This window comes from Thalassophryne amazonica, chromosome 9 (genome assembly GCF_902500255.1).
Source record: "Thalassophryne amazonica chromosome 9, fThaAma1.1, whole genome shotgun sequence".
In the NCBI taxonomy this organism is placed as follows: domain Eukaryota; kingdom Metazoa; phylum Chordata; class Actinopteri; order Batrachoidiformes; family Batrachoididae; genus Thalassophryne; species Thalassophryne amazonica.
The window spans coordinates 48,859,511-48,874,062 of record NC_047111.1 but is presented as its reverse complement, the minus strand read 5'-3'; the positions used below and the strand labels follow the sequence as shown (position 1 = coordinate 48,874,062).

General features: G+C 42.7%; 1 protein-coding gene across 1 annotated transcript in view; it reads right to left on the bottom strand.

Moving 5' to 3' along the window:
• gabra6b (gamma-aminobutyric acid type A receptor subunit alpha6b) overlaps positions 1 to 11,769 on the bottom strand; it is a 139,934-nt gene extending 128,165 nt beyond the window's left edge. Inside the window, exons 1-4 of the mRNA XM_034178008.1 lie at positions 11,469 to 11,769; positions 11,202 to 11,326; positions 8,843 to 8,910; positions 7,375 to 7,595 (exon numbers count right to left, since the gene is read on the bottom strand). Of these exons, the coding sequence (XP_034033899.1) occupies positions 7,375 to 7,595; positions 8,843 to 8,910; positions 11,202 to 11,326; positions 11,469 to 11,503 (449 nt within the window). The 5' untranslated portion in view covers positions 11,504 to 11,769. The remainder of the gene's footprint in view (positions 1 to 7,374; positions 7,596 to 8,842; positions 8,911 to 11,201; positions 11,327 to 11,468) is intronic.
• Positions 11,770 to 14,552: the final 2,783 nt, after the last annotated feature.

Sequence of the window (14,552 nt, the reverse complement as noted above, 5' to 3'; positions counted from 1 at the left end):
CATCAGCGCTTCATCATGCGCTTTACACACTAATGCCTCGCATTCTTCCCGATACAAGGTACTCACTACAGACCGGGAGCAACTACGGGATTCAGGACGTTGCCCAAGGGCCCCTAGTGATTTTCCGGTCAGGCTGGGATTTGAACCGAGGATCCTCTGGTCTCAAGTTCAATGTTTTAATCACTAGAACATCACCTCCCCTAAAAATAAACCATGCAAACGCTGGAATAGGATTAGAATGGGAATAACCCCTTGTGTCTGATGATTTGCGAATGTTCATGCTGGATTACGGTTGCAAATATCTGTTTTACTGCTGAGTTAGTGCATTGCCGATAAAACTCAATTTGCAACCGTGAAATCCAGCATGAACGTCCACAAATCATCAGACACAACGGGGTTATTCCCTAAATCTAAGGTACCAAATTAATTTAATCTACATTTTGTCTAAACCATTATCTTGATGATTGAATTTGTTTCTTAGTAAATGTAAATGTAGATTTTGACAGCTTTGTTATAGTTTATGGCCCCTTCACACATAACATGAATGGTGCACAAAGGAGGATTTGAATGGCCATCGTGAAAAATCAGAGATGCACTTGACTCATACAGCAGGCGTCACATCAATTTGGGCACAGCACATGCGCTCTACATTCAAGTATCTCTTACGCCAGAAACTCAGTCAAACGGCGGGCAAGATGAGGTTGCACTGCCTTGTGATCGTGCTTGCAACATTTGCATGGCATGTCGAATGTAGGTTTGACATATTATGCGGAGCGGCTGCACAAAGTCATCGGCCACATTGAACCCTGGCTGAATCCTGTGATCGAGGCAGCCTTCACACCAGCAGCCGATTGATGGCGTATGGCGGGCAAGTGCCCAGTCTACCCACTCTCGGGCGGTTTCAACCTCATTCACCCACTTTCGAGTTATGTGAGAAAGGGCCCTAGTGTTAAAATTTGCCAATTTTATATATATATATATATATATATATATATATATATATATATATATATATATATATATATATATATATATATTACCATACGAGGTCTGTCAATAAAGTATAGGTCCTTTTTATTTTTTTCAAAAACTATATGGATTTCATTCATATGTTTTTACGTCAGACATGCATGAACCCTCGTGCGCATGCGTGAGTTTTTCCACGCCTGTCGGTGACGTCATTCGCCTGTGAGCACTCCTTGTGGGAGGAGTCATCCAGCCCCTCGTCGGAATTCCTTTGTCTAAGAACTTGCTGAGAGACTGGCGCTTTGTTTGATCAAAATTTTTTCTAAACCACACCACGACGCTCCGCCACAGGAAAAACACCTCTGTTGGAAGCCTTAAGGACAAGTTGGAACATGTCCAGCTGTTAACAATTTCTCATATACTCACTCCACTGAAAGCCATCAAAAGCCGCCTGGATTTTACAAATGGTTATCAACACAGAGGTGTTTTTCCTGTGCCGCCGCACCACGCCGGCTGCGTCCCAACGCGCGGACCCGTCTGCACGTCTTTCATTAAAAAAATCTCCTTTAACAGTGGAATATCCGGATAAAATGCTGAAACCGACTTCTTCTGAAACTTCTCTGTTCTCTCATGACGTCCTGGATCAATAGAGCCTGAAATGTGGAGGTTTTCAGCTTGAAACAGGCTGACGACGGCGCCTGGGAACGCTGCACAACGTCTCACACCGTGGGAAGTCCTTAAAGCGACGTATCACCTCAAAATCTCTCATCAGCCGTTAAATTTTACTCACCGAAAACCAGCTTAATTTTTTGAACCGTGTCCACTTCGATGTGTCTCACAGGTTTAGAAAAAATTTTGATCAAACAAAGCGCCAGTCTCTCAGCAACTTCTCAGACAAAGGAATTCTGACGAGGGGCTGGACGACTCCTCCCACAAGGAGTGCTCACAGGCGAATGACGTCACTGACAGGCGTGGAAAAACTCACGCATGCACACGAGGGTTCAAGCATGTCTGACGTAAAAACATATGAATGAAATCCATATAGTTTTTGAAAAAAATAAAGAGGACCTATACTTTATTGACAGCCCTCGTATATAATATATATACACACACACACACACACACAGTAGCATAAAAAAATTACAACCAGTACCTGATTGTGCAACTTCTCCTAATTAGAAAAATGAGAGAGGTCTGTAATTTTCATCAGGTACACTTCAACTATGAGAGACAAAATGAGAAAAAAAAAATCCAGGAAATCACATTGTAGGATTTCTAAAGAATTTATTGTAAATTATGGTGGAAAATAAGTATTTGGTCACCCACAAGCAAGCAAGATTCTGGATCTCACAGACCTGTAACTTCTTAAGAAGCTCTTCTGTCCTCCACCAGTTACATGTATTAATGGCACCTGTTTGAACTCATTTGTATAAAAGACACCTATCCACAGCCTCAAACAGTCAAACTTCAAACTCAACCATGGTCAAGACCAAAGAGCTGTTGAAGGATACCAGAAAGAAAATTGTAGAAGTGCACCAGTCTGGGAATAGTGAGTCTACAATAGTCAAGCAAGTTGGTGTGAATAAATCAACTGCGGAAGCAATTTTAAGAAAATAGAAGACATACAAGACCATTGATAATCTCCCTCGATCTGGGGCTCCATTCAAGATCTCATTCCTTGGGGTCAAAATGATCATGGAAACGGTGAGCAAAAATCCCAGAATTACATGGAGGGACTTGATGAATGACCTACAGAGAGCTGGGACCAAAGTAACAAAGGCTACACACTATGCAGAGAGGGACTCAAATCCTGCAGTGCCAGGCATGTCCCCCTGCTTAAGCCAATACATGTCCAGGCCCGTCTGCAGTTTGCCAGAGAGCATATGGATGATCCAGAAAAGGAATGGGAGAACGTTTTAGTAAAACCTCAATAGTTATGTTTGGAGGAAGAGAATGCTGAGTTGCATGCCAAGAACACCATACCTACAGTGAAGCATGGGGGTGGAAACATCATGCTTTGGGGCTGTTTTTCTGCAAAGGGGACAGGATGACTGATCCGTGTTAAGGGAAGAATGATCATGAGATTTTAAGCCAAAACCTCCTTCCATCAGTGAGATCAGTGAAGATGCAACGTGGCTGGGTCCTCCAGCATGACAACGATCCCAAACACACCACTCAGGCAATGAAGGAGTGGCTCCGAAAAAAGCATTTCAAGGTCCTGGAATGGCCAAGACAGTCTCCAGACCTCAACCCCATAGAAAATTTGTTCACACAGTTGAAAGTCCCTGTTGCCCAGTGACAGCCCCAAAACATCACTGCTCTAGTGGAGATCTGCATGGAGGAATGGGCCAAAATACCAGCTACAGTGTGTGCAAACTTGGTGAAAACATTTGACCTCTGTCATTGTCAACAAAGATTATGTTCCAAAGTATTGAGTTGAACTTTTGTGATTGACCAAATACTTATTTTCCATCATAATTTACAAATACATTCTTTAAAAAGCCTGCAATGTGTTATCCTGTATTTTTTCTCATTTTGTTTCTCATACTGGAAAGGGAACCTATGTTGAAAATTACAGACCTCTCTCATCTTTCTAAGTAGGAGAACTTGCACAATCACGGACTGACTAATATATATATAATATATATATATATATATATATATATATACAAGGTCTGTTAGAAAAGTAACGGATGTTTTTATTTTATGCAAAAAATATATAGATTTGATTCGTATGTTTTTACGTCAGCCAAGCTTGAACCTTCGTGCGCATGCGTGAGTTTTTTTCACGCCTGTCGGTTGCCTCATTCGCCTGTGGGCAGGCTTTGAGTGAGCACTGGTCCACCCCTCTCATCGTTTTTTTCATTGCGAGGAAATGGCAGAATGATTTGGGCTTTGCTCCATCAGAATTTTTTCAGAAACTGTTAGAGACAGGCAGCTCGAAACCATTCGGAAAATTCATTTGGCTTTCAGTGAAAATGTTTTGGGCTTCACAGAGATTAAGGAGTGTTACTACCGCTTTAAGGATGGCCCACAATGGTGCATGGCCCGCCGCGCTCTGAGCCGCGATCGACAGGCAGAAACAACCATTTCATTTCTAAACAGATGGCTGTATGGCTCCGGGACCATCGTGTGCAATTTCTCTGGTTATCACAAGAGCTGGACATCAACCATTTTCCGGCAGATTTCACTTTTAACAAGAGATTTTATCATGGAAAGCCTCGCGGAGGCTTCGCGCGTCACGACGGATTTGCTGATGGAGCGAGACAAAGAACACCTCCGTTTTGGAGTATCAGAGGACAAGTTGGGACATGCCCAGCTCTCCACAATTTCTCTTATACTCACTCGACTGGTAAGCCACTGAAATGTCCCAACTTGTCCTCTGACACAGGGTGCCCCAAGGGACACGGTCGAACGCCTTCTCCAGATCTACAAAACACATGTGGACTAGTTGGGCGAACTCCTATGCACCCTCGATCACCCCATGGAGCGTGTAGAGCTGGTCCAGTGTGCCGTGACCAGGACGAAAACCACACTGCTCCTCCTGTATCCGATGTTCAACCATCGGTTGAATTCTCCTCTCCAGTACTCTGGAATAGACCTTACCGAGGAGGCTGAGGAGTGTGATCCCCCTATAGTTGGAACACACCCTCCAGTCCCCCTTCTTAAACAGAGGGACCACCACCCCAGTCTGGCAATCTAGAGGCACTGTCCCCGATCGCCATGCGATGTTGCAGAGGCGTGTCAGCCAAGACAGTCCCACAACATCCAGAAACTTAAGGTACTCAGGACGGATTTCATCCACCCCAGGAGCCTTGCCACCGAGGAGCTTTCTAACCACCTCGGTGACTTCGGCCTGGGTAATGGATGAGTCCGCCTCTGAGTCCCCAGTCTCTGCTTCCTCTTCGGAAGACGTGACGATGGGATTGAGGAGATCCTCGAAGTATTCCTTCCACCGTCCGACAACATCCCCAGTCAGGATCAACAGCTCCCCACCCGCACCGTAAACAGTGCTGGTGGAGAGCTGCTTCCACCTCCTGAGGCATTGGACGGTTTGCCAGAATCTCTTCGAGGCCGCACCAACAGTCCTCCTCCATGGCCTCCTCGAACTCCTCCAGACCTGAGTTTTTGCCTCTGCAACCGCACGGGCTGCAGCACACTTGGCCTGCCGGTACCTGTCAGCTGCCTCCGAGGGTACCACCTACCAACAAGATAAGTAGGACTCCTTCTTCAGCCTGACGGCATCCCTTACTTCCGGCGTCCACCACCAGGTTGGGGGATTGCCGCCGCGACAGGCACCAGAGACCTTGTAACCACAGCTACAAGTGGCTGCATCAACAGTGGAGGTGGAGAAGATGGTCCACTCAGACTCCATGTCTCCAACCTCCCCTGGGATCTGGGAGAAGCTCTCACGGAGGTGGGAGTTGAAGACCTCGCTGACAGAGGGTTCTGCCAGTCATTCCCAGCAGACCCTCACGATACATTTGGGCCTGCCAGGTCTGACCGGCTTCCTCCCCTCCCAGCGAATCCAACTCACCACCAGGTGGTGATCTGTTGACAGCTCTGCCCCTCTCATCACTCGTGTGTCCGAGACACGTGGCCGAAGGTCAGATGATATGACTACAAAGTCGATCATCGACCTCCGGCTTAGGGTGTCCTGGTGCCACGTGTGCTTATGGACACCCTTGTGCTCGAACATGGTGTTCATGATGGACAAACTGTGACTAGCACAGAAGTCCAACAACTGAACACCACTCGGGTTCATATCGGGGAGGCCGTGCTTCCGATCACCCCCCTCCAGGTCTCACTGTCGCCTTTTTTGTACAGTAAAGTTTTAAGTGGCATTTGTGAATGTAATTGTATTGTTGTGGTTGGCAAAGGCTTTTCCAAGTAATCCCTTGTCCATATAATTATGTATATCCACTATTAATGAATGATAGGCTTGTGCCATTGCCATTTATGTGGTGATTCCCTGAATCCAGATTCCTTGAATCATTTCAATAATTTTCCATGCATTTGTTGACAACTTGAAGATCCCCTGCCCGTCTCTGCTTCTGAACGACAGCCTGTCGGGAAGACTGTCTTTATATATATATATATATATATATATATATATATATATATATAAGATAATGCAAATAATGGATGGTAAGGAGTCCAACATAGAGAATACTGGATGAAGAAAAGTTATATTGGACGAGACGTAGCCGAGTCCAATATAACTTTTCTTCATCCAATATTTCTCTATGTTGGACGACTTGTCATCCATCAATTGTTATGTTCTCCACCCTCTCCAAAATTAAGCAAACAACAAAGACTCAAGAATATTAGATCAATTTATTTTGTTGTGAACAGCATATGATTGAATGCTTCTAAAACGTCAGTAGCATGCTTGTCTACCTTCTTAGTGTTTTTGGCATCCTTGGAGTTCAATATTTCCACCAGTTCCTCCTCTGTGAACTCAGCAAACCTCGCTGGCAGACGATTTTCTGCTGTTGTTGACATGTTTGTTGCCATTTTTTCAACCAGCGCCTGTCAGATAGTTCCTGACCTTCGTATGCCGCGCTCTGATTGGCTAGCTGTTGGCAGTAAGCTCTAACGCTATTGGTCAGTGGGAACCAATCCAATATAACTTTTGGTCCTAGCCTTTTTGGATCCAACATAACTTTCTGGCACCAAGCATGCCAAAATACAGGTAAATGATGGACAGAAAGGCTAATCTGTGAATGGCTATTACAATCTGAGTGGAGAACACACACACACACATATATATATATATATATATATATATATACACACACACACACACACATATACAGCTGAGGACCCTTTGGTCTGAAGCCCAACACTTGACCACTAGTGTCAGGCTTCAGATCAAAGGATCCTCTGTTCAAACCCCAGCCTAACTGGAAAATCACTAAGGGCCCTTGGGCAAAGTCCTTAATCCCTGAGTTGCTCCGGGTGTGCAGTGAGGGCCGTGCATGGCAGCAACCTGACATCGGTGTGTGTTTGTGTGAATGTGAGGCATCACTGTAAAGTGCTTTGAGCATCTGATGCAGATGGAAAAGCGCTATACAAATGCAGTCCATTACCATTATATATACCTACATACATACATTTTCAACAAGTTGATTCAATTATTCAATTTCAAAAATCATTTCAAACCAGCAGCTACTCTCATATTTTTTACCTCTAACCCTCAGAACAGTACATTGCCTCTTGGCTCAAAGCTGAAGTAGTTTTTGTTTCAATTGCTCTTCAGGACTGTTTCCTTTATCAGATGGCACAGATCTTATTTTGGAATGATACTCTTCCTTTCTTTTCCATGTCTGTGGATATTCTTGGATGCTTGTGTGTTTGAATTGCTTTCCAGGTCTGTGCTCTATTCCGGTCTTGGCTGGGGTTTACCTCATGGTGTAGAGGATAGTTCCGTTCTGCATGATGCGGAACAGCTTGTTAGGGGTGGTCATGTTGTGAGAGATCGACCTCTTGCCATTTCGGAAAAATGTGTCAGGCGTCCAGATCTTGCTGACCATCAGGTTGTTGAGCCGCAGGATCTCAATCGGGCCTTCAAATTTCAACCGCTCATCAATCCAGGTCTGGCGAAAGAACACGTCCATGGTATACTCCTGGATGAAGATTAGACAGCAAGTACAGTGTGTATTATAACTACTACTAATACCATTGTTATTGCAGCTATTACTACAGCTGGCTGGATGGATAGTGACAGCATCTGCCATCTCCCCCTCTCCCCCCAGCCTCAGCTTCCCCCAAGAGAAGAGCAGATGGTTTGTGAGCCACAGATTCCTTTTAACCTGCTGGTTGGAGTACTGCTGATGCAATTTTTTTCCTGGACCAGTCTCGTACAACCACCACCAGTCATTACGCTCATACATTTGAACAATTTTTGAACATTTAATATTTTCTCCAATACAATTTGCACTCATTTTCAGCTCCATTTTCAGTACTCAGAAATTAATTTCCTCTAAATTCCTGAAAGTAGTCCCACAATGAGATTTCCTTATCAAATACATTTATCTCATTTGTGTGTCAAATTTACATAAGATAAAGCAAATTATCTCAAAGTTACTTTCTCTTTCTCAGCACATCATAGAAAAAATGATTGTTGTACATCACTGCTGTCGAGATTACTCACACAAACTGTCTTCATCCGGGATGCTTTTAGATAAAACAACGGCCACCTATGTGCTCAGTCCTAACCCTGAAATCAAAACAGTTTAGGGTATTTAACCTATCTTATGACAGGAGTAGCTTATTGCATCCCGACTTCATCTTTTTTTCCTCTGACAGGAGATTGTCATCCACATAAAAAACAAAAAAAACAAAACCTAAGCTGCACTAATGACATCCTGACCAAATTCCTCGAATAATGAAGGCACATTAGAGCTATGGGTTCAAGCTATATCCATAGAGTTACGCAGCCAACCATGCACACGCAGGTTATCCTCATGAAAAAAAAATATCATAGAGGGAATGAAAAATAATGCACAAAAAAATCATATATCCTATGTATTTGTCAGCCAAGAAACTGTGATGACGTCATGAACAAGACAGCAGATTTTTAGAACAGAAAAACAATTGGAAATTCATGTTATGGTTATTTTTGTTATTATTATACTTGTACCCTAATGTGCATTTTTGAATACTAAATAAGAAATGTATATTGAACATGCAAGTGGAAATGTATGGTAAGATGCACAGAATTCCGTACTTAACTTTATGTTGGTATGAAACCCAATGTGTTTTCAGAATACGTTATCTCACATTTGTTAGCAAGTGATGAAACAAAATCACGTGCTCTACTGCTAATTATGGGACAAACTGTGGATTCTTATTTCTGAGGCAGTTTACATACCATCTCAACATCTGAAACGGGCCCAAAGCTGGTGACAAAGATATCAGTTTTGACTTCTGTAACTGGACCTACAGCAGAAGGATGAGTGGATGTCTGAGCCATGGGACATATAACTTTACAGACACATTTAAAAGCATAAAGGAGGCTCCATTTAATGCATATCAGAATGGCAAGAAAACAAGAATGGGACTAGAAAGAACACATACCTTTGTCAACACTTCACATTGAAGCAAAACACTTTGCCCTCATACCATTTCACCCTAAACACAAACTGCACTCTATCGGCCATCTGTGTTAAGTACTTCAGCGGTGAAGGTGAGGAAATAATAATGCATATTTATGTATTAGTGGGCAAAGTGTCTAGGAACCCTTCACACAGATCTGTATAAGTATTAGAGATATACGAGGTCTATTAGAAAAGTATCCGACCTTATTATTTTTTTCAAAAACCATATGGATTTGAATCACGTGTGATTACATCAGACATGCTTGAACCCTCGTGGGCATGCGAAAGTTTTTTCACGCCTGTCGGTTATGTCATTCGCCTGTGGGCAGTCTTTGAATGAGGAGTCGCCCACCCTCTCGTAGTTTTTTTTTCATTGTTTAGGAATGGCTCAGAGACTGCTGCTTTGTTTGATCAAAATTTTTTTCAAAACTGTAAGGCACAACTGAGTGGACACCATTCGATAAATTCAGCTGGTTTTCGGTAAAAAATTTAACGGCTGATGAGAGATTTTGGTCTGGTAGTGTCGCCGTAAGGAAGGCCCACGGCGCCCGATGGCGATCTGCGCTTCGAGGCGGCAGCGTCTCGCCGTTTCAAGTTGAAAACTTTCACATTTCAGGCTCTGTTCACCCAGGAAGTCGTCAGAGAACAGAGAACTTTCAGAAGAAGTCGGCATGAGGAGTTTATTCGGACATTCCATTGTTAACGGACATTTTGTAATGAAAGAACGTGCGGGCAGAGTCGCATGTCGGGACGGACCCGACCGCGGGGGGGTCGCGACAGGAAAAACACCTCCATTGGAAACCTTAACGGGCAAGTTGGAACATGCCCAAGCTGTTAAACAATTTCTCAGTTACTCACTTGTTGAAAGCCATCAAAAGCCGCCTGAATTTTACAAATGGTTTTCAACACGGAGGTGTTTTTCCTGTCGTGGCGCACACAGATTCGCCGAGTTATCATGGAAACGACTCGGCGAATTTGCGCGCACGTCTTTCATTAAAAAATGTCCTTAAACAGTGGAATGTCTGCATAAAGTCCTCATGACGGCCTCTTCTGAATCTTCTCTGTTCTCTCACGACGTCCTGGGTGAATTAAGCCTTAAATTAGGATGTTTTCAGGTCGAAACAGGCCGACAACGGCGCCCGGAAGCGCTGCAGGACGTCCCGCTCTGTGGGAAGTCCTTACAGCGACAGAAACACCCCATAATCTCTCATCAGCCGTTAAACTTTTCACCGAAAACCATCTTAATTTCTCGAATAGTATCCACTCGGATATTCCTCACAGGTCCAGAAAAAATTTTGATAAAGCAACGCACGCCGTCTGGAGCAGCGTGTGAAACAAAGGAATTCAGCCGAGAGGGCGGGACCACATCTCACTCAAGGCCTGCCTACAGGGAAATGATGTCACCGACGCGTGAAAAAACTCACGCATGCGCACGAAGGTTCAAGCATGATTGGTGGAATCACACATCATTCAAATCCATATAGTTAAAAAAAAAATAAAAGGGTCGGTTTATTGTCTAATAGACCTGTATTTTATCAGCACAATGCAAAAAACAGTCATTAAAAGATTTTCTTGAAACTTGGTGAAAGGTTGGGGTATGGGCCAAGGAAGAAACCACTAACTTTTGGAGCAGATTCAATTCAGTGGAGAAATTCAGGTTTGTTTTTTTTTTTTTTCCCTCCATCACCTTTTTTAATAATGCCAGATCTGACATTTTTTCAACATTTTAACATTTCTGAAGACAAAATGTATAGATTATCTCGTGAGAAATCCATAAAAATGTTAAAGTTAAAATAATAATAATAATAAGAAGAATAAAAATCCTAGATCAGTGCCCTGAAATGGTTCTACTCCCAAATGATTTCTTCTTTGTCCCATATATAACCCTTTCATTAAGTTTCAAGAAATTTTATTTAGCAGTTTCTCGATAGTCCTGCTAACAGGCAGACAACAACATCAAAAACACTACCTCAGTGGTGGAGGGAATGACATCAACAATTATTATTTTTTGCCTCCAAACAAACCATCACACTAAAATATCCAAATTAGCCACAACTCCTACAGCAAAACGCCTTGTTCTTAGAAAAACACCACAATTATGGAGGAAATAATTCTTCAATTAAAGCACAATACCTCCAAATCCAGGTCGCAGCCTGTTGTCATAGCCATCCAGTAATCTGTCCAAGATCCGTGTGATGTTATCCAAATAGATACTGGTCTCACTGTGCTGGTTCCCCCAAGCACTCTTCGCACTGTAACTAAAGCACACGTTGACAAACCAAAGCGCATTCAAACAGCACAGAAAGACTGCGGAAAATAGAGACTTTATTTAGGAATAAGAAAAGAAACATCCGTGCGTAAAAGTCGGAGAGCGCAAAAACAAGGAATTACTGTACTCACCAAGACAGGAATAAGAAAGTTAAAAGGAAAGCCATGCTTCGCAGACTCCAAATTCCCGGTCAACTTTTAAAATCAGCATATCCCATCGTTTCAAAGCAGAAGTGGAGGCGGGTCGGAGTTCTGGTCGGAGCTGGGTTGTGCTCGCGCCGGTCTAGCGCGGTTTGATTGTCCCTCCAGTGCGGTTGCGTCTCAGCCCTGAATCGCTCAACTGGAAAAAGCATAAAGAGTTTTGAAGAGAGTGAAGAGGAGGAGTGATGGGAAGAGGGGTGGAGGGGGAGTATTAAGAACGGAACGAGAAAGTCACTGGTTTTCAAGTTGGACATTCGGTAAAAAGGTTTCAGCTGGACGGAGATAATCTCATGTCTGAGCCTGTTTGATTAAGAAGGCTGTAAAGAAAAAAAAAAGGAGAAAAACGAGAGAGCTTTGGAAGACATGGAGGGAGAAGTATTGGGGAAAGTAGGTAGAGCTTGTTACATTTTTTATATATAGGCTATTTAATTTTCAAGCCTTCGTTTTTTTTTCCCTCTAATATTTGTGTGAGAGAAAATGTTTCTAGAAATAAAACACCACGAACTGTGAATCATGTGGTGGAGTGGGTGGTGGTTGCATTCAACTTTCACGACGTCCATGGATGAAGAATAACATGATGCAGGATCAGATCAGTTTATTTTCATTTAAGAAATTGTAGCATTTTTACCATCAGCAGGGGTTTTCAGAGGTTGATTAAAGGGGTAATATCGTGGCAAAATTTGTTTGGCTCACCTTTATAGCTAGGTGTGGTTGAGTTTTGTGTTCATCATCCTCAATGTCCCACATGTCCATAACTGTGCATGCAGAAAACGACCCTACTGTAAGAAACGTGGGGTCCTGGAATGGCTCATTTTATATTTCTGTGATATACGAGGTCTGTTAGAAAAGTATCGGACCTTTTTATTTTTTCAAAAACTATATAGATTTGAATCATGTGCGATTACATCAGACAAGCTTGAACCCTCGTGGGCATGCAAGAGTTTTTTCATGCCTGTCGGTTACGTCATTCGCCTGTGGGCTGGCTTTGAGTGAGGAGTGGTCCACCCCTCCCGTCGGAATCTCTTTGTCTGAGAACTTCCTGAGAGACTGATGCTTTGCTTGATCAAAATTTTTTCAAAGACTGTGAGGCACATTGAAGTGGACACCATTCGAGAAATTCAGCTGGTTTTCTGTGAAAATTTTAACGGCTGATGAGAGATTATGGACTGTTGCTGTCGCTTTAAGGACTGCCCACGGAGCGGGACATCGCGACGCGCCCTGAGCCGCCGCTGTCTGCCTGTTTCGAGCTGAAAGCTTCCAAATTTAAGCCTCTGTTGACCCAGGACGTCGTGACAGAACAGAGAACTTTCAGAAGAGGTCGGGATCAGCAGTTTATCCGACCATTCCAATGTTAAAGGAGATTTTGTAATGAAAGAAAGTGCTGATGCAGGTGTTAATTTGGGGGATGAAAATTTACAGGGTGATTCCATAATTTTTTCCTCAGAATTGAGTGATTCCATATTTTTTTCCTCTGCTTGGTCTAAAAAAGTAACCGTTACTGACTGCCACAATCTTTTTTCTTGATTTCTTATAGTGTTTCTTAAAGCCAGAAAGTTGCCATTTGAAATGACTTTAGTTTTGTGTCATGTCTGTGATCTGCTTTTTTTCTACAAAATTAAACAACTGAATGAACATCCTCTGAGGCCGGTGATTCCATAATTTTTGCCAGGGGTTGTATATGTAGTCCCAACTAAATTAAATTAAATTAAATTATCTTGCATGGATGTGCTTTTTTGAGTTAGGGCTACATATATTTATTAGATGGAAATCCTGCACATAATTGAATTTAGTTCATCCAATGAGTCTTTTTTTTTTTTTTGAGTGTGTCTACAGTTATGCTACATCGCTCAAAAACTGACTCATTGGATCCAATTAAATAATCTTGCATGGATGTGCTTTGTTTGAGTTGGGGCTACATGTATTTATTAGATGGAAATCCTGCTGATAATTGAATCAAGTTCATCCAATGAGTCTTTTTTTTTTTGAGTGCAGATGGTTGTCACATGGTCCAAGCCCAGGAGATTATTCCATTGCATAATTGTGGACAGCTTTGCTCTTCACCAACTAGTTTGTCACAGTTGTAGACTGTGACCTTCTGGGATGCATATCTGTGAAAATAAATCTATGATCTGTGAGACACACCCACACAGAGGTGGGGATAAAGAGATAATCCCTCTTCAAATGGATGAAGGGGCGTGACCAGCAGCTAACTACCCGTTTCAATTGACAGGCACAGCAAGTGAAAATTTTATAATTGATGCATCACATCAATGTATGAGGCTCATACTTGCTAAAAACTTTATTTGCTGGGAAATCTCCTTTTGTTCTTTATCAACATGCTAAAAAGTGCAGAAAATGACCCCTTTAGAATGACAATCACAAATGCCATATCCTCATGACCAAGTTGCACTTATCAAGTTTTTTTTTTTTTTTTCCTTTGCTTTCTGCCAAGTGGAAGTGCACAGCGCAGCGTAAGTGTTATGGGTGTAACGGATGCAATGGACTCAGTTTTCATTGCCAAGCACCATGCCTATGTTCTTTAAACTGCAACTTGACATGCACTCATCACTGTTTTTAAATGGCACGCTCATTGTAGAAAGTGCAGGTAAATTGCTTTTGTGAAGCAGCAGAATGTGTTTGCACCACAGAGAACCAAAAACATGCTTAAGCAGCGGGTCACCCCTTTGAGTCTGGTCTGCTTGAGGTTTCTTCCTCAACATCATCAGAGGGAGTTTTTCCTTACCACTGTCACCTGTGTGCGTGCTCTAGGGGTTGGTAAGGTTAGACCTTACTTGTGTGAAGCACCTTGAGGAAACTTTGTTGTGATTTGCCGCAATATACATGAAATAAATTTAATTGAAATTCAAGTCGAACGAAAACACCATTAAATTAAATTAAAGTAAATGTTAATTAATAATAATAGTCATCATCTACCTTACTGCTTCACTGTTTCACCTCTGGAGTTTTGGTGCCTGCTCTTTGATAGACTGCTTTGCCACAGTGTACAGAAATATC